Raw genomic sequence first — 19,526 nt, forward strand, 5'->3', positions numbered from 1 at the left:
AAGAGTATTTATAAATGCCACACTAAAATTAAGCATTAAGGCAAGACTTCATGAATTTATATTTCTGCTTTCAATGAATGCTTAAGACACCGTAACAGTGCTCCAGGCAAATGATTACCAGAGTGAAAGGAATAAACAATCTCAGCATTGCTCCCTGTGTCCTTATCCAGGGCTTTGACTCTTAGCACTTCAGTGCCAGTGAGTGCAAGATTACTCATGGTGCCCTCATAATGAGTAATCAGAAACGATGGGTTGTGGTCATTACAGTCTTCTACATGCACAACAACCTTCGCAAAGTTCTTTTTTATTGGGATCTTCTCATCTCGTACCTGGAATGATAAAGTACATGGGTCAGTGTATGTGTGGCGCAAGAGCCAGGAAGATAACCTTTGACCACTGATGTTTTTTTTTTTTTTTTTTCCTTTTTAGGTGCTTATGAGAGGTCAGGAATTTTTCAGGAATGTAAATTTATGGTCTTCCCTGTGCTCTGACCCCATCTATATCATTATGTGAGGGACCCGAGATAGTTAACTGAATTCTAGTATGATTTAACTGGAAAAATAACCAAATGTTTTCATGTCCATTTAATCAAAGCTTGTCCGTAATTGTATTTACATACGACTTTGATATGAGAGTCTAGTTGAGTCAAGTCAAGTGTCTCTTTACCATCACAATCAGAGTATGAGTGGAGATGGTCTCGTAGTCTAGCTCCTCTTTCATGACAAGCACGCCGCTCCTTTGGTCCAGGTGAAAGTACTTGAGGCTGTCTGGGTTAAGACTGCTGTGGATGGAGTAATAGAGTCCACTGTTGGCATCTACATCATGGGCACTGATGTGAAGGATCTCCTTCCATGGAGATGTGTCCTCTGGCACTCTCACCTCATAGAGGCTCTTCAAGAACATGGGCCGATGCTCATTTATATCCACTACTTGAATGTAGGCCTAAGAAAAGAAAGACAAACCACTACTCTCTCAGCTGTCCATTGGCTTAAAGTGAGACATATTAAAATGATGCCCTGATGACAATGGTAAATCTTTCATCTCGCATTCTATTTGCAGAGGTCCAAGCTATGAATTTATTGACTCGGCACTCAACGTGTGATGGATTTGGCATGTGTGCTCATACCTGAGTGGTTATGGCCTGAAATCCATCTGTGACTCTGACTGTTAAGTTGTAATGAGATTTTCTGCCGGCATCCAGACGTCTAGCTTTCACAATGCTCCCTGTGTTCTTCTCAATGTAGAAGTCCTGCTAAAGAAAGACAAACCACTACTCTCTCAGCTGTCCATTGGCTTAAAGTGAGACATATTAAAATGCTGCCCTGATGACAATGGTAAATCTTTCATCTCGCATTCTATTTGCAGAGGTCCAAGCTATGAATTTATTGACTCGGCACTCAGCGTGTGATGGATTTGGCATGTGTGCTCATACCTGAGTGGTTATGGCCTGAAATCCATCTGTGACTCTGACTGTTAAGTTGTAATGAGATTTTCTGCCGGCATCCAGACGTCTAGCTTTCACAATGCTCCCTGTGTTCTTCTCAATGTAGAAGTCCTGCTTTTCATCACCACCTGAGATACAACATTACCTATTTGTTAGATCAGTGGTTCTCAACCTATTGGTCAGAGGTTTATTCTGAACTAACCACATAAATGTAACCACAAAAAAGGCTGGTCAACTTTAAAAGGAAGGAAAAAACACTTCCTACACATTTCATTCATCAAATGTCGTGCATCCAATCAAACTTTACGGTGTATATTCATTTGTCGCTTCTCTAGCTGGTCAATTAACCATTGTTCACGTGTTTTAAACTAATATTCCAGTAATAATATTTAATTGTATGCATTTTGATATTACATAATTACAATAATCCATAAAAACAATAACTTATTACAATGTTTGTATACAGACTAGTGCTTTTGATTATAAATGTATGTAACCCCATAGCTTCATTTAGGTTTATATACATGCTTTGAGCCATTGTGAGAATTACTGACAGCTAAGATTAATATTATTTCATATTCTAATTCAATATTATATTAATATTTGGAAGATTAATGCATTATAATGTTTGATTTTAAGAGAACTGTTGTTTATGTTTTTGTACAATTTTGGTTGTGTTTTGGGTCAACACTCAATGTCCAAAGTAAAATCTGCCACGTTAGAAAACCACTGGGCTAGAATAACATGTTTCACACATCTGATGGTTTGCCATCAATACCTCTCAGTGAACCTTTGTGGGTGAACCCGTATGCATTACTTTAGGGCTAAGTAACATGAAGTGTTGTGACAGTAAGATTAAGGTGAACTATAATAAATGTACAATCCTCTAAATCTTGCATGAGCGAAATAAGTACATGAGTAGCAACAAAAAAAAGCACCAGCATACCGTAGATTTCACATTTCAGAATATGGGAACCAATCACACAATTTCTCTCTAACACCTACATGAGACTTTGTTGTTATGCCCTTCTTGGTACAATAATGACTGAAAGCAAGGGCACTCCTGTGACACTGTTCAGATCAGCACTATTGTTTAAGGGAAAACATTTGGCACATATATAAAAAGACCAGACGTCTTACTCAGTGGGGGTAAATTCATGCTTGCTTTAACAGATGGTGTTTATTAAAAATACCACCTATTGAAGGCCTTCTGGTCCTGATTTATGTTTATTTCCAAACTTTACAAAGCAGTCCTCAACTGGCTTTATCACTTTGCTGAAGATCAACCATATATAATACTGGCCTTGGTTGGAGGCTTTGAGATATATTCTGAAGAAAATCTTTAATTAATACATAATTGGCTTCTCGAGGGTTGAAGAAACTGCTACAGTGAAACAAAGCCTTCAAACTAAATGATGAAATGTCAGGGTTATGTTTAAAGTTAAGCACACTAGAGGATTTTATGCAATCATGCAACTTCTAACCAACACTGCACTAAGATTCAGACCTTATATTCTCTATAATCTTATATTCTCATCAAATATGAATATTCTTCCTGCTATGTAAATTACTGCTTTTTATATAAATTATCCTTTGAAGTCCATCATAAAACCATTATAGAATATATATATATATATATATATATATATATATATATATATATATACACACACGTGTGTGTGTGTGTGGGTGTATATATATGTGTGTGTGTGGGTGTATATGTGTATGTGTGTGTGAGTGTGTGTGTGTGTGTGTGTGTGTGTTATATATATATATATATATATATATATATATATATGTTTCAATGAACAAATCAACTATGCACTGTTAATTCAGACATGCAAAGTAATAATCCATAACTTATTACAGTATCTTCATTTTTTGTCATTTATTTTCTTCCAAATTAAACAGGTGTAGGGTCTACAGACCTGTAATTTTAATTATACATTTATTTAATCACATCACTTCTAACTATCTAGCTTCGTTAAAAAAATTAAAAGAAGAACAGAATCAAATAAAAAAATCATAATTTAAAGCAAAAGGTGAATGACATTAAATCATATATATGATAATTCAGAGCAACGTGCAAGTTATCTGAAATGTATGACACTGGTTTCCATATCAAAGAGTATTTTAATCAAATTGACTTCTGGTTAAAATATAATGTGTTGGTATCTAAGAGTAAGATAACGAATGTGAAAAAATGCGGGCCTCGCTGTCATCATATCAGAACCACGCTGAGCTAAAACAAGATCTGTAGCCAACAGCTGAGCTTTCTTCCATGTGATTAATTTTCCCTTCCTACTACAAATGCTTATGATTTATTTCCACTGAAGCTCATTTCTCTCGGAGTGAGTCTGCAGGGCTGAAGGTAAGAATGCGGGAGCAGAGTGATGGTCAGGTTCAGCCCTTAACTGCAGGCGAATATGTGCTGCTTGCACGACTGATGGCAGAGCTGTGAGGAAGGCAGCTCCTCTGGTGCTCTGGCTTGTCATCTGAAGAAATGTGTCACTGCTAAGATCAGCCTCCTGGCACAGATCTCATCACAGACAGAGACGCTATAGCATCACCGTGACACCAGACCCCCTACATGCAGTACTGTACCATGATGACAGTCAACATTACACACCTTCCTTACTGTTTGACTCTTATACAATTACGTTTTTTTTTCTTTTTGCATAGCTTTTTTTTAAACCATGAATTAATTAAGCGTTTTCATGAGGCAAAAAATATAATTTTCCCACTCTTTGTTTTAAGAATAAACCTCACTAAATGTTGATAGATTTATGCTTAAAACTATGACAAAACTATTTGAGAGTGGGGTCAGAAAAATCTTGTTTATGTTTATTTATTGTAAAGAGCAATGGTAAATGATAGAGAGGTGCTTACCGATAATGTCAAACAAGAGCAGGTTCTTCGGGATCTCTGTTCGGATGATTCCCACCATGTCAGTGACAGGATCTGTCTCCATCACCACATAGTTGAAGGGGGGCTCATCAAAAGCCAGCACATCGGAGCTGGGCTCAGGTTGAGGCAGCCATTCAACATGCAGACGGGCCTTAGACATTCTTGGAGGGTGGCCATGGTCTGTTGCTTGAATCTATGATAGTGAAGGAGAAAACTACCTGTTTTTGATTTGAATCAATTTTAAAATGTAATTTATTCCTATGATGGTAAAGCTGAATTTTCAGCATCATCATTCTAATGTGCTGATTTGCTGCTCAAGAATCATTTCTTATTATTAGCAATGTTGAAAACAGTTGTTCTGCTTAAAATGTTTGTGGAAACCATTATACAGAATAATTTCTGAAAGATTATGTGACCCTGAAGACAGGAGAAATGATGCTGAAAATTCAGTTTTGTCATCACAGAAATAAACTATGTTTTAAAATATATTTAAATAGAAATTAGTTTCTTTAAATTGTAATCATAGTTCACATTATTACAGTTTCACTGTATTTTGATCGAATAAATGCAGCATTAGCGAGCAACGGAGACTTCAAATCGTAATTATTCCAAGCTTATGACCTGTAGTAAAAAATGACACCATGTTTTCGAGCCCAAATCTGCGACAGTATGTTGATTCGGATGAGTAAAAAACAATATGACACAACCAAAATATTTCTTACTGGAAATATTCAAAAATATTAAAAATCCTGATTCAATTGGTTGTTCTGAACCAAACTCAAGCATTGTAAATCACACAGATTCCCTGTCAATCTAAAAGTTCACAGCCCTAGTTTGTATCCGTACCGTCAGAATACTGTAGTTGCCCCGAACAAACTCTCCTCTAGCTGTCACCACCCCGGTCTCAGGATGAATATCAAAACGATCCTCACTGCCGTCTTCCAGACTGTAAGTGATCATGCCGCTGGGCCCCACATCATCATCACGGGCCACCATCCTGTAGATCTCCTGAGGCTCAACCGTGCTCTGCCGCTCAGGGAGTTTTACCTGGAAAAGCTTATGGCTGAACTGAGGGCTGTTATCATTCTCATCTAGGACTTCAATGACTACGGTTGCAGTCGATCTTAATGGAGGGGCCCCTTCATCTGATACCGTGACCTAAACAACGGCAGGGGAGGGAAACATCATGTGCACAAATCAAAAACCACATTTGTCTTTAAATAAACAGTTGTTCCACAGAGCATGTAACACTTTGTAACAGTGTTTAAGTACTTTTAGGTAACACTCTGTGAGACACAGTAATTCTTAATCAAACACAAGACAGAAACTAATAAAACTGGCTCTTAGGTTCACTAAACTAAATTTGAATTAAACATTAAATAAATATTCAAAACAAAGATATTTAATAATGAATAATACAAATATACAATATTCTTTATATTAGCATTCACTGCAACCATATCCACAGAATTCACAACATTACTTTGAGGCAACACATTTAAACAGCTTCTTATAAATACTTCATGTGACTGTAACTGTTTTAAAAAGATGTTTACTGACTATGTGATTCAAATGTGAATTTTCATCAAAAATCAAATGTGATTTTTTTTTTTATGATTGAAAAAAGTATTTTCAAAATCACCCCTTAAATTAGGGGGGGGGGGGGGAACCACCCCTTTAAAACTTGCCGCTGGGCCCCACATCATCATCACGGGCCACCATCCTGTAGATCTCCTGAGGCTCAGCCGTGCTCTGCCGCTCAGGGAGTTTTACCTGGAAAAGCTTATGGCTGAACTGAGGGCTGTTATCATTCTCATCTAGGACTTCAATGACTACGGTTGCAGTCGAGCTTAATGGAGGGGCCCCTTCATCTGATACTGTGACCTAAACAACGGCAGGTGAGGGAAACATCATGTGCACAAATCAAAAACCACATTTGTCTTTAAATAAACAGCTGTTCCACAGAGCATGTAACACTTTGTAACAGTGTTTAAGTACTTTTAGGTAACACTCTGTGAGACACAGTAATTCTTAATCAAACACAAGACAGAAACTAATAAAACTGGCTCTTAGGTTCACTAAACTAAATTTGAATTAAACATTAAATAAATATTCAAAACAAAGATATTTAATAATGAATAATACAAATATACAATATTCTTTATATTAGCATTCACTGCAACCATATCCACAGAATTCACAACATTACTTTGAGGCAACACATTTAAACAGCTTCTTATAAATACTTCATGTGACTGTAACTGTTTTAAAAAGATGTTTACTGACTATGTGATTCAAATGTGAATTTTCATCAAAAATCAAATGTGATTTTTTTTTTTATGATTGAAAAAAGTATTTTCAAAATCACCCCTTAAATTAGGGGGGGGGGGGTGAACCATCCCTTTAAGACTATGATACATAACAATACACTGGAAATACAAACAGCAGCATGTTCTCAGCAATCAGCCAGAGAAAGGCTCAGGCCTGAGGTTTATAACCTAGTAAACAGAAGGAAGAAAGTGAACCTACCTCAATGATATGCTCTGCTTTTTGCTCCCGGTCCAGGGGAGCAAGGGTGCTGATAACACCTAAACAAACACAGAGGAAGAACAGACAGGCTGATCAATGCCACCAGCTTCAGATGGATGGCACACCTGTTCTTTCACCCCAGGCTGCCCATTTTACTTTCCCTTCCCACAGGTTTGTTTTTCAAGCTTTATTTGTTTTGTTCCACTGTTTATACTAGGTGAACCTGTGGTATACAAGCCGTGGGAACCATGTTTATTTTTCATGTCCGTGAGGATTTAGCCATCGCTGACATATACTTAAAGACCAGACTTCCCAGTTGCCAAGAAACTGACAGAAAATGAGCCACGGCTTAAGAGCCACTGCAGTTAAGAAGTGTTGTGAATTAGTATAAGAGGTTTTCAGACACCTTTTTACAATTGGGTGTTAAGCTTGGTTAAGTGTGCTCCACGACTCAACAGCTGATTTTAGGCTGAAGGTGGCCAAAATGCACCAGTGATAGTGGTTTACCACCACTGCAATAAACACTTAAGAGTGTCGTTTCAGTAGACGAGGGCTGGCAGGAACCCACAGTGTCTATCAACTTGTGCAGCACTCAAAACAAACCCTGCTGAGCTTTTATGACAGCCTGTATCTAGGCAAGCAATCCTGAAAGTGTGGTTTTGGCATTAATGCCCACCTGTGGAAAGATTGCCCAATCGTGCATGGGACAATAGGCAAATGCATGGATTAAAAACACGTCTTTAGCACTTTTAGCATTCAAAATATTACAAAGCAACAATTTTTTTGTCTCTATTTTCATGCCTTAATCTCCCCTAGAGCATTTGGCTTTTGATAATGTAAACTCCGTTCCTAACCCACAGTTTGTCAAATATTTGTCTTGCCTACATACTCACTAGAAAGTGTTCATATTCGATAAATACTATGGTTTAGTGGTGCTAAGCTGTTAAGGCTGTTAGCTTAGTCACAGTGTTCATTCTAGTGATTAGTCATCTCAGGCCGTCCTGTCTTGTCCTGTCCTGACAAAAAAACTCCAGAGAACTCTAGTCCCTTTAGCCCTGAGGGAAGCAGGTTAAACCGCATTGAAGTCTGATTTGTTACTGTCACCATCTCAAGAGCCAGATCTCCAGATCTTTATATTCATTTAGCATTCTCCTTTATCCTCCTGACCTGGACTATTCAGTACACGCATCCAATATTTATAGAGATCTCTTAAAAGTAATGCTTCACACCAGTTGGGTTTTTGAAAGAAGTTTTCACCTCAAGCTTCCAGCCAAACCCGCCAGCACTTTAACAATGGAAATGCAAACATCTACATTTTTTGGCTAGTCTAAAACATCTACAAACTAACATTTTAGTGAGGTAGATCCTTCATATAATACAACCCAACCCCCGGTATTCTTTGTAATCCTTGTGTATTAGCTCAAGGTAGGGCAGATGAAACAACAAAGAGACGAGACTTAGTAAAGACAAGTGCAAGCTTGCAATGCTGGTTAATGTAGTTCTAATTTTCATAGCTAGTGTTCAAAGGCTTGAGCTGCAAAAAGGGTCAGAGGTGTTGCAGTTTGTGTGACTCTGTGGGCCTGCTTAACAACTGTCCTCACCCTTGACATAAAATGACACACACTGATTGTAGTATTCACAGTAATTAGAGGTCCTATTCATTGTGCCCGTCACGAGGCATACCACCCTTATATAAAACATGTGCTTAGACACGTTTAATCAATCATGAACCACCATTTTCACAACTTTTGCTGTTTCATTATCCCTATAAAAAGCCAAAACCTTATGATCAAGTACTTTCTGACGGATCATTTGAAGTATGGAGTTTACCTGTTTTTGTGTCAATGGTGAAATATACGCGCTGAGAATCAAGGATCTGGAAAGCTAGCTTCCCCTCAGAGGACTTGTCCATGTCTGTAGCAGATACTTTTAGCACAGATTTGTCCTTTGGCAAATTCTCTTGCACTGAGCCAAAGTAGACAGGCTGGGACAGCTCAGGAGGATTGTCATTAATATCCCAAACTTCAATGTAGACCTCGGTCCAGGATACCAGTGGTACAGTGCCCAGATCTTTTGCATAAACTGTCAGCCAATAGTGTGGCACAGCTTCACGATCCAGAAGGCCTGCGGTCCGAATAACACCTGCAAAATGTAATTGTCCAGAATCACTAACCGATAGCAACAGAATGTCTCCATATAATGTTAAACATTCGGTAACACTTTATTTTAAGGACCAATTCTCACTATTAACGAGTTGCTTATTAGCATGCATATTACTAGCATATTGGCTGTTTATTGGCTGAATTCTGTCATTAATTCCTCACCCTCATGTTGTTCCATGAGAAAAGTATTCTCGTAGCTTCATAAAATTAAGCTTGAACCACTGATGTCACATGAATTATTTTAACGATGTCCTTACTACCTTTCTGGGCCTTGAACGTGGTAGTTGCATTGCTGTCTATGCAGGGCCAGAAAGCTCTCGGATTTCATCAAAAATATCTTAATTTGTGTTCCGAAGATGAACGAAGGTCTTACGTGTTTGGAACATTATGGGGGTGAGACAGAATTAATGACAGAATTTTTATTTTTGGGTGAACTGTCCCTTTAACAACTACCTTACTAAATATTAATAAGCAGCAAATTAAGAGTTTATTGAGGGAAAACTCTTAGTTAAAGTTCATATAATACAACCCAACCCCCGGTATTCTTTGTAATCCTTGTGTATTAGCTCAAGGTAGGGCAGATGAAACAACAAAGAGACGAGACTTAGTAAAGACAAGTGCAAGCTTGCAATGCTGGTTAATGTAGTTCTAATTTTCATAGCTAGTGTTCAAAGGCTTGAGCTGCAAAAAGGGTCAGAGGTGTTGCAGTTTGTGTGACTCTGTGGGCCTGCTTAACAACTGTCCTCACCCTTGACATAAAATGACACACACTGATTGTAGTATTCACAGTAATTAGAGGTCCTATTCATTGTGCCCGTCACGAGGCATACCACCCTTATACAAAACATGTGCTTAGACACGTTTAATCAATCATGAACCACCATTTTCACAACTTGTGCTGTTTCATTATCCCTATAAAAAGCCAAAACCTTATGATCAAGTACTTTCTGACGGATCATTTGAAGTATGGAGTTTACCTGTTTTTGTGTCAATGGTGAAATATACGCGCTGAGAATCAAGGATCTGGAAAGCTAGCTTCCCCTCAGAGGACTTGTCCATGTCTGTAGCAGATACTTTTAGCACAGATTTGTCCTTTGGCAAATTCTCTTGCACTGAGCCAAAGTAGACAGGCTGGGACAGCTCAGGAGGATTGTCATTAATATCCCAAACTTCAATGTAGACCTCGGTCCAGGATACCAGTGGTACAGTGCCCAGATCTTTTGCATAAACTGTCAGCCAATAGTGTGGCACAGCTTCACGATCCAGAAGGCCTGCGGTCCGAATAACACCTGCAAAATGTAATTGTCCAGAATCACTAACCGATAGCAACAGAATGTCTCCATATAATGTTAAACATTCGGTAACACTTTATTTTAAGGACCAATTCTCACTATTAACGAGTTGCTTATTAGCATGCATATTACTAGCATATTGGCTGTTTATTGGCTGAATTCTGTCATTAATTCCTCACCCTCATGTTGTTCCATGAGAAAAGTATTCTCGTAGCTTCATAAAATTAAGCTTGAACCACTGATGTCACATGAATTATTTTAACGATGTCCTTACTACCTTTCTGGGCCTTGAACGTGGTAGTTGCATTGCTGTCTATGCAGGGCCAGAAAGCTCTCGGATTTCATCAAAAATATCTTAATTTGTGTTCCGAAGATGAACGAAGGTCTTACGTGTTTGGAACATTATGGGGGTGAGACAGAATTAATGACAGAATTTTTATTTTTGGGTGAACTGTCCCTTTAACAACTACCTTACTAAATATTAATAAGCAGCAAATTAAGAGTTTATTGAGGGAAAACTCTTAGTTAAAGTGAATATGTGTTCCCTTAATCTAAAGTGTTACCAAACATTAATATCAAGTATCAATATTTGTTTTTGTTTGTTTTGTCCTTTAATTCTGAATCACTTCATAATCCAATGTGCACAACAACTGCAAAACTCAAACCAATTATAATGTAGTCAAAGAATAATAGTTTATGTTACAGATGTTAAGGATGTGGCTTTTCAAATGCCTAAAATCTTTCAACACATGCAGGAGAAAGTCATGCCTCATTTTGTCTTTACATATGTTTGGAATGCCTAATGACTTATCTGTAAATGTTTGAACACGCAGTGTTAACCCAAAATGCTCAAGGCAAGTACTATAATAGAAAAGGTCACGAGTTGCTTATTAGCATGCATATTACTAGCATATTGGCTGTTTATTGGCTGAATTCTGTCATTAATTCCTCACCCTCATGTTGTTCCATGAGAAAAGTATTCTCGTAGCTTCATAAAATTAAGCTTGAACCACTGATGTCACATGAATTATTTTAACGATGTCCTTACTACCTTTCTGGGCCTTGAATGTTTATTTTAAGGACCAATTCTCACTATTAATGAGTTGCTTATTAGCATGCATACAGTATTACTAGCATATTGGCTGTTTATTGGCTGAATTCTGTCATTAATTCCTCACCCTCATGTTGTTCCATGAGAAAAGTATTCTCGTAGCTTCATAAAATTAAGCTTGAACCACTGATGTCACATGAATTATTTTAACGATGTCCTTACTACCTTTCTGGGCCTTGAACGTGGTAGTTGCATTGCTGTCTATGCAGGGCCAGAAAGCTCTCGGATTTCATCAAAAATATCTTAATTTGTGTTCCGAAGATGAACGAAGGTCTTACGTGTTTGGAACATTATGGGGGTGAGACAGAATTAATGACAGAATTTTTATTTTTGGGTGAACTGTCCCTTTAACAACTACCTTACTAAATATTAATAAGCAGCAAATTAAGAGATTATTGAGGGAAAACTCTTAGTTAAAGTGAATATGTGTTCCCTTAATCTAAAGTGTTACCAAACATTAATATCAAGTATCAATATTTGTTTTTGTTTGTTTTGTCCTTTAATTCTGAATCACTTCATAATCCAATGTGCACAACAACTGCAAAACTCAAACCAATTATAATGTAGTCAAAGAATAATAGTTTATGTTACAGATGTTAAGGATGTGGCTTTTCAAATGCCTAAAATCTTTCAACACATGCAGGAGAAAGTCATGCCTCATTTTGTCTTTACATATGTTTGGAATGCCTAATGACTTATCTGTAAATGTTTGAACACGCAGTGTTAACCCAAAATGCTCAAGGCAAGTACTATAATAGAAAAGGTCAGCAATATCCATTTAGGGTATCCAATAGGTATTTTCCTATCTAGGTAAAGCATCTGAGATATGTTGTAATCACAATCATACCTGTTTCTTCCTCAATTGTGAAGATGCCAAGCCCTGAGCCATCATGGATGTAATATCCGACTACTCCATCTCGTCTCAGGTCGTTATCTACAGCAGTTAGTGTCAATACTGAGGTTCCTACTGTAGCATCCTCCATAACGGCTGCTTTATGCACAAACTGGGTAGGTATTTTCCTATCTAGGTAAAGCATCTGAGATATGTTGTAATCACAATCATACCTGTTTCTTCCTCAATTGTGAAGATGCCAAGCCCTGAGCCATCATGGATGTAATATCCAACTACTCCATCTTGTCTCAGGTCGTTATCTACAGCAGTTAGTGTCAATACTGAGGTTCCTACTGTAGCATCCTCCATAACGGCTGCTTTATGCACAAACTGGGTGAAAAGGGGCCGGTTCAGGTTTTCGTTTACATCTAACACTTCAACCTCAATAAAGCATGAAGATGATAAAGACCGGGGCTTTCCGTGGTCTACAGCGCGAACAGTTAGATTATAAAACTCCTGCTTCTCAAAGTCCAGTTCATGCTCCAGAGTCAAGCACCCTGTGGATGTATCCAGGAAAAACATCCCTGCTTCGCTGTTCTTCAGGTTGTAGCTTATAAGACCTCCACTCTCCAGATCTAAATCAAAGCTTTCGACCCATAACAGCACTGTGCCTGGAGGAACGTCCTCAGGAACTTTGATCCTATAGACTGTGGGTACAAACTTTGGAGGATTGTCATTGATGTCCTCCAGGACGACCATCAGATCTGTAAATGAGAAAAGCTGTGGGTCCAGCTTGGCTTGATCTCTGGCCTCAATTGTTAGGTCATATCTACTAAAAGTCTCTCTGTCTAAAGGCCCAGTTACCTTCACCACCCCTGTGACTTCATCAATCTTAAACAAATCGGTGAAGGTTAACAACGAATATTTAAATGCTCCATTGTCTCCAGAGTCAAGATCGATTGCATTGACTTTGAATATGCTTTTGTTAACCTCTGTGTTTTCTGGGATGTTCACAACATATCTTGGCTGAGAAAATAACGGAGGATTATCGTTTGCATCAAGAACATTAACAGCAAGAAGCTTCCACGTAGAGGTTTGTGGAGATCCCAGGTCATACACGGTTATGTTGAGAATGTAAAACTCTTTTTGCTCTCTATCCAAAGCACTGATTACCTTCAGTTCACCTGTGTTCATGTCAATAGTAAAACATCCATCCTCGTTTCCACTGGAAATTGCATAGACAAGCTTTCTGTTAAAGCCAGAGTCATTGTCAGTGGCATTAAACTGCAACACAGATCTATTGAGAGCAAAGTCTTCCCTGATGTCAATCGAGCTTGGTGTACCCATAATAAACTTCGGAGGGTACTGGTTAATTATATGAACATCTGAGATGTACTCTTCTTCTTTGGAATTGAGAGACGGCTTAAATGACTCAATAAGCTTCTCTGTCAACTGCCTTGTAATTCCAGTCTCCTCGCAGTGTGTGCTGGCGCCTTCACCCTTGCTTGTGATACGCACAGTCACAGTGTTGGGGTCGGCACTATATTTGCCATCTGTTGCTGTTATTTTAAGTATATATAAAGGATTTTCTGTGCCTTCGTTATTTGAGGGAATTGCTTTAGCAAGTTTAACAGAGCCAGAAACAGGGTTAATTGCAAACAGTCCATCATCATTCCCAGACTCTATCCTGTATATGATCTGCTGCAGCTCATCCAGATCGAGTGCTGACATCTCTACAATACTCTCCCCTACAGCAAAGTCTTGGGGTATAGAGGCATTGCATGCCACCCGCTCAAACACTGGAACATTGTCATTGACGTTGGTCATGGTGATGGTTGCGGAGCATTCGCTTACTCTGTTGAAAGGGCTTCCACTATCAGAGGCCCAGATTCTCAGGTGGTACCATCTCTTCATGAGCTCATAATCAAACTCATGAGAGGTCGAAATCACACCGGTCATTGGGTCTATAATGAAAGGAACAGAACCTGTGTTTGCTATGGAGTATGTTACAAAACCGTTATTATCTTTGTCCACATCAATAGCAGAGACAGCAAAGATGCTTGTTCCGATTGGGACATTTTCAGGCAGAGAAGCCTGGTATGAGGGCAACATGAACCTGGGGGAATTATCGTTTTCATCAATAATATCCACAACGACACGGGTAAACGCTTCTCCATCATTTGCTGTGACATCAAACTCATAGTGATGGTGCTTCTCAAAGTCAAGAGTCTGAGAAATCATAATCACACCAGTTTGGGCGCTAATTTTGAATTTATAGCTATCCAGGTTTTCTTTGATGCTGTAGGTTATATTTTTGAAACTCAAACCTACAGATACTCTAACTACCTGACTTTTCGGGGGAGAAAATTCACTGAGAGTGACATAATAGAGTTCTTGTTCAAATGTCAAAGGTTTAACTTGAGGAGGTGGAGGGATATGCACAGTTTTTATTGGTGTTAGCAAAGGAGGGTTTCCTCTGTCTTTGGCTTGAAGGGAAATGTTTAGTCCAAATGGGTTTTGCGACCAATCAATCCATTTTGTTGAGACCAGTTGAAAGCCACCATCATGCAACATCGATGGAACAAACTGAAAGCACTTCAGTGGATCTCCTTCAACTATACTTAAAGATGCCACTTTCTCCTTCTCCTTGGGTTCCATTTTGATGTTCAAACTTATTTTGTCATCATCCGTTTGTGGAGTCGCTGCACTGGAGGGTGTGATGAGGGTAAAGTTTTCTCTCACGTTTTGTATGGTCACAACAACCTTTGCTACATTTCCAAACTTCTGTACGCCAGAGATTTTCTTTGCCCTGTCCTCTGCCAGCACAGTCAGCTCATACCTGTTTCTCTGACTGGCGTCAAGTGTCTTGATAAGTGTAACGGTCCCTGTGAAAGGATCAACAGCAAAGGGGTGTGATCTAGTGGTGATTGAGTAATAAAATTCTGCATTGCTGCCAATATCAGCATCCGTTGCACTTACTCCCACCAGACTCGACTTGATCGGTGTGTCTTCTTTGCACGCCAGAGATTTTCTTTGCCCTGTCCTCTGCCAGCACAGTCAGCTCATACCTGTCTCTCTGACTGGCGTCAAGTGTCTTGATAAGTGTAACGGTCCCTGTGAAAGGATCAACAGCAAAGGGGTGTGATCTAGTGGTGATTGAGTAATAAAATTCTGCGTTGCTGCCAATATCAGCATCCGTTGCACTTACTCCCACCAGACTCGACTTGATCGGTGTGTCTTCTTTGATTAGCACATGATAAGAGGCAGGGTAGAAGAGCGGTTTCAGATCATTTGTATCAAGCACTTGGATTGATACCTTTGTTCTAGCTCGGTTGTCATAGGTGCTTTCTGTAGCCTCGATGGTGAGAGTGTAAATATCTCGTACCTCTCTGTTTAGCACAGCTGAGTTGCTGCTTCGGGTTTTGATTCTCAGAAAGCAGAAATCTCCTACGGTTACCCCCTCGGCTTTGAAAAGGCCATCATCATCACCAGAGACAATCTTGTACTTAACATCCCAGAAGGGATCAGATAGTATGATGCCCATTCGGACCGGGCTTTCAGTATAGGTCCTGGGGGCAGAGTTCTCATAAATGCTGGCATTATATAAATGATGGGTGAACCTCAGCAGAGAGTTGTCTTTAACCAGGCTCCCCTGACATCTGGTTAGCGTTCCTAGGACTGCTATGACGATGAGAATTATGGCTGTGTCTGTGAAAGCCATTCTCACTGTCTCAACATGGACCCACAGACCTGAAGAGAAGGGAAAAAAGGTTTAAAACTCCTTTATTTTTCTGACAAGCAGACCATGCTGTGTCACAACATGGTCTTACCATGAGCTGAGATGTCAAAGTAATATTACAACGACCATTATCACATACCAAAACCAGAAAGCACAAAAACACGCACACACATACACACACACAGATTCATCTCATTGTCTGTTTCACCTAGTGAAAGACCATAGTCAGGTATTTTTTCTACCGTTTTGACATGCCTTGACAAGCTACATTACATTGTTTAACCATGAGAAGAGCACCAGAACTCTTTAAACCAGGTGATACATTTTCACATGGTTGAGCCAGTCTTCTTTAACTACAAGTCAACTACAATTGGCATATGAAAATGAGTCTTGTAACTTATGCATTGGGATGCACTTCAAATCGGATACCAAAATCATATATTTGGGGGGTGCCTGACAGTGAGTTTCCCTTCCTCACCCTCTTGGTCGACAGTCATTTTTAGCGACAAGATTGAATTTATCTTTCATATCCCACCCAGCCAGTTTCAAATAAAATTGTAAGCTTTGTTCGACACCGGAGCTTACAATACGCCTACGTCCTACCTCATCCACTTGAACGCAATTCTCTAATGAACGTGCGTACGACAGTTAGCGGAAGCTAGAGATTATGGTTTAAAAAAGTTCTAAATATGGATATTATTCTTACACAAATGCATCACTTCGTTAACCCCCTGGAGCCGTGTGGAGCACTTTTTATGATGGATGGATGCACTTTTTTGGGCTTCAACATCTCGATCCCCATTCACTGCCATTATAAAGCTTGGAAGAGCCAGGACATATAATCATACAAATCTGATTGTATTCGTCTGAAAGAATAAGTCATACACCTTACGATGGCTTAAGGATGAGTAAATCATGGGGTAATTTTCATTTTTGGCTGAACTATCTCTTTAACTATAATACAGTGTGTGACACCACGTCAAATAAATAAATAAATAAAAGGAGACTGTAAAGAAGTACAAACAAGCTGAACTAATTTATGCTTATTCAAACTATTATTCTCTGTCAGTCTCCTGTATATTTATATAGGTGCATCTAATCTAATAAATCTCTCTAGATGGGGGTGGGCGAGATGGAGCTATATTTCCCAGAACGCATCTATGGGATAGAGGTACTAACAGAGAATGAATTAATCAATTAATTAAACTGTCCCATGCTGGTTAGACTTAAATAAAACTTGTTTTTCTGTGTGGGTTTCAGTAACAATACTTCTTACTCTTTTGAAATCTCCCGAAATCCAACAGGTAAGAGTTGTGAAATCCCTCAAGGTGAGTCTGTTAGCAGTAGGATGTGCAGTGTGTTGCCCTCCAGCATACACTCTCACAGCTACCTGCCGCCACACGTTCAGCCAGGCGCGCACTCGGATCAAATTTCACTATCAGTTCTCACTTTGCCAGTTTTGTTAGATTTAATGACATTTAAGGATACCGTGAACAGTTCAGCATGCTTGCACTCTTGTAATGGTACTGTGTACTATGATAAATCAAACTTTAATTGTATCAAGCACTAATAATACTCAAGAAACTCACATCAAAGCAAACTGTTGCATGTGTTTAAAGCATGTACTACTGTAAACCACAAGTAAGCCAACAAAGAGCAGTTTTTAGCTATTGCACATACAGCAATTTTTCATTTGCTTTTTAACAGATGCTACAGCAGTTCTTATTACATTCCCTGAACGTTTAATGCTTTGTGGTGCATAGGATTACACTAGCTCTTGTTGTTGGTTTATTGTTTGCAAAAGTTGTGGCCAGAGCCAACCATCAACATGCCCACATATGAGTAATTTTTTTTAACAGAACAGCTAGCTCGATGGTGCAGAGACATTACAGATGACGCTGAATTTAACTTCCTCCCAAAATGTTCTTGAACTGCCTGCTAATTAGATTATGATAAACACAATTATCTTTGTTTAAAGCAAAGCAATGAATGCATGGTTTTTTTCTGTCGTATTCTATCGAGATTAAAGATTAAATCCTTTCCTCTCGCACAAATTCTGAAAAATCTTTACAACATTTTTGTGTGAGTAGGTTCCCCATCTGTCTGTGGATATCAATCCACCTCACATCCACAATTAGTGCCACAGGGAGGCAATTATCTAAATTGCTAGGAGGGCTTCAGAGAATGGATAGTTAAGACAAATGGTTTAAACCCAATATACGTGGACCTTACTTAAGGTGACCACCTTCTTGTTATCACCAAGGTGTCCACCTTCATGTGTCACCACCTTCTAATCATACCACAAAATGTTCAATATGTAGTCAACTTAACATTCAATATATAATATCTAATGATCACACCACTTATAAAGGCCTTGATGGATGAGATGGGAAATTGATAGGTGTATTTAGGAAGAAATAATATTCCATATTGAACGAGATTACCTTAGGCCCCAGTCAAAATATGTTCAGAATAGATGATAGCTTCTTTTTGTGTTTTAGATGACAAGTCGAACATTTGAAATAATAATAATAATATTAAGAGAATATTAGTTTGTTTGAATTGCTAAAAAATTCAAGAAAACTTTTAAATAAATGTACACAGACCTGTGAAGTACACTTGCACAGTCGTCACATTAGTAATTACTAGCACCCTTATATTTGCACCAGGAACTATTTTAATTTTTTTAAAGATTTTTATCTGTATTTAGAAAATGCTGCAACGCTGCTTAACTGCGACGTTTGACTGCAGCCCAAAGAAATGCTTAGCAAAGCAAAATAACAAGATTTATAAAATCCCACAAAGCACCACCAACACACTTTTGGATGTAGATTACAGTATGTGCTAAAATCCACTTTCAACAGAAATGAGGTGAAAAAGTTTGGCAAACTGACACCGCATGCCTGACATCTCAAAAACTCACCTGACGTCCTGGACTGCAGCTATACATATAACTTTTTCCCAAAGTCCTCACACCTTTGGTATGACAGTATTCCAGTGCGGAAATAAAGCTAATCGCTTTTCATCCATAATGAACACTAAAACTCTGCCAGAAAAGCCAGTGTTGACGGTTCCAGCTAATTTAGCATGTTCACGAGAGTAGAGTTGCAAGGCTGTTGAGACACCTCATTCCCTGAGGAATCAGGTTGATCTTCTCCTCCCCAATCCTGATGACATTGTCCCTCCCTCTAAAACCCTCCCCCTCCACCTCCCACTAAACTCAGTCAACCATCAGCCGGGCACACAGATTGGAGGTGTTTTTACCCTTTCTCTCTCTCTCTGTCTGTCTTTTTGTTTGTTTTAGCCTTTGGGCAATGTAGATCTCTAAGTTTTACACAAAGTCCCTTTCAAAGTAAATACACACCTCACAGGTTTCATATTGCTAAGTACATTACAGAGTCTCTGCACTGTGCTAGATGAAGTCACCTCAATGCTTTTGAAATCTGTGGACAAATTATCGAAACAAATCTCTGATTGAAAATTAGTGCCTGATTAACTCACGAAAGCTAA

At 38.8% G+C, this 19,526-nt stretch overlaps 1 protein-coding gene across 1 annotated transcript in view; it reads right to left on the minus strand.

Annotated features, from left to right (window-relative positions):
- LOC107567202 (protocadherin Fat 2-like) overlaps positions 1–19,115 on the minus strand; it is a 48,690-nt gene extending 29,575 nt beyond the window's left edge. The window contains 10 exon segments of the mRNA XM_016252843.1: positions 119–329; positions 667–942; positions 1,433–1,572; positions 4,334–4,544; positions 5,198–5,509; positions 6,881–6,939; positions 10,020–10,331; positions 12,511–15,116; positions 15,346–16,027; positions 18,940–19,115. Of these exon segments, the coding sequence (XP_016108329.1) occupies positions 119–329; positions 667–942; positions 1,433–1,572; positions 4,334–4,544; positions 5,198–5,509; positions 6,881–6,939; positions 10,020–10,331; positions 12,511–15,116; positions 15,346–15,998 (4,780 nt within the window). The 5' untranslated portion in view covers positions 15,999–16,027; positions 18,940–19,115.
- Between the last annotated feature and the right edge of the window lie 411 nt (positions 19,116–19,526).

The sequence above is a fragment of the Sinocyclocheilus grahami genome, unplaced genomic scaffold (genome assembly GCF_001515645.1).
Source record: "Sinocyclocheilus grahami isolate Dianchi unplaced genomic scaffold, SAMN03320097.WGS_v1.1 scaffold1133.1, whole genome shotgun sequence".
NCBI lineage: Eukaryota > Metazoa > Chordata > Actinopteri > Cypriniformes > Cyprinidae > Sinocyclocheilus > Sinocyclocheilus grahami.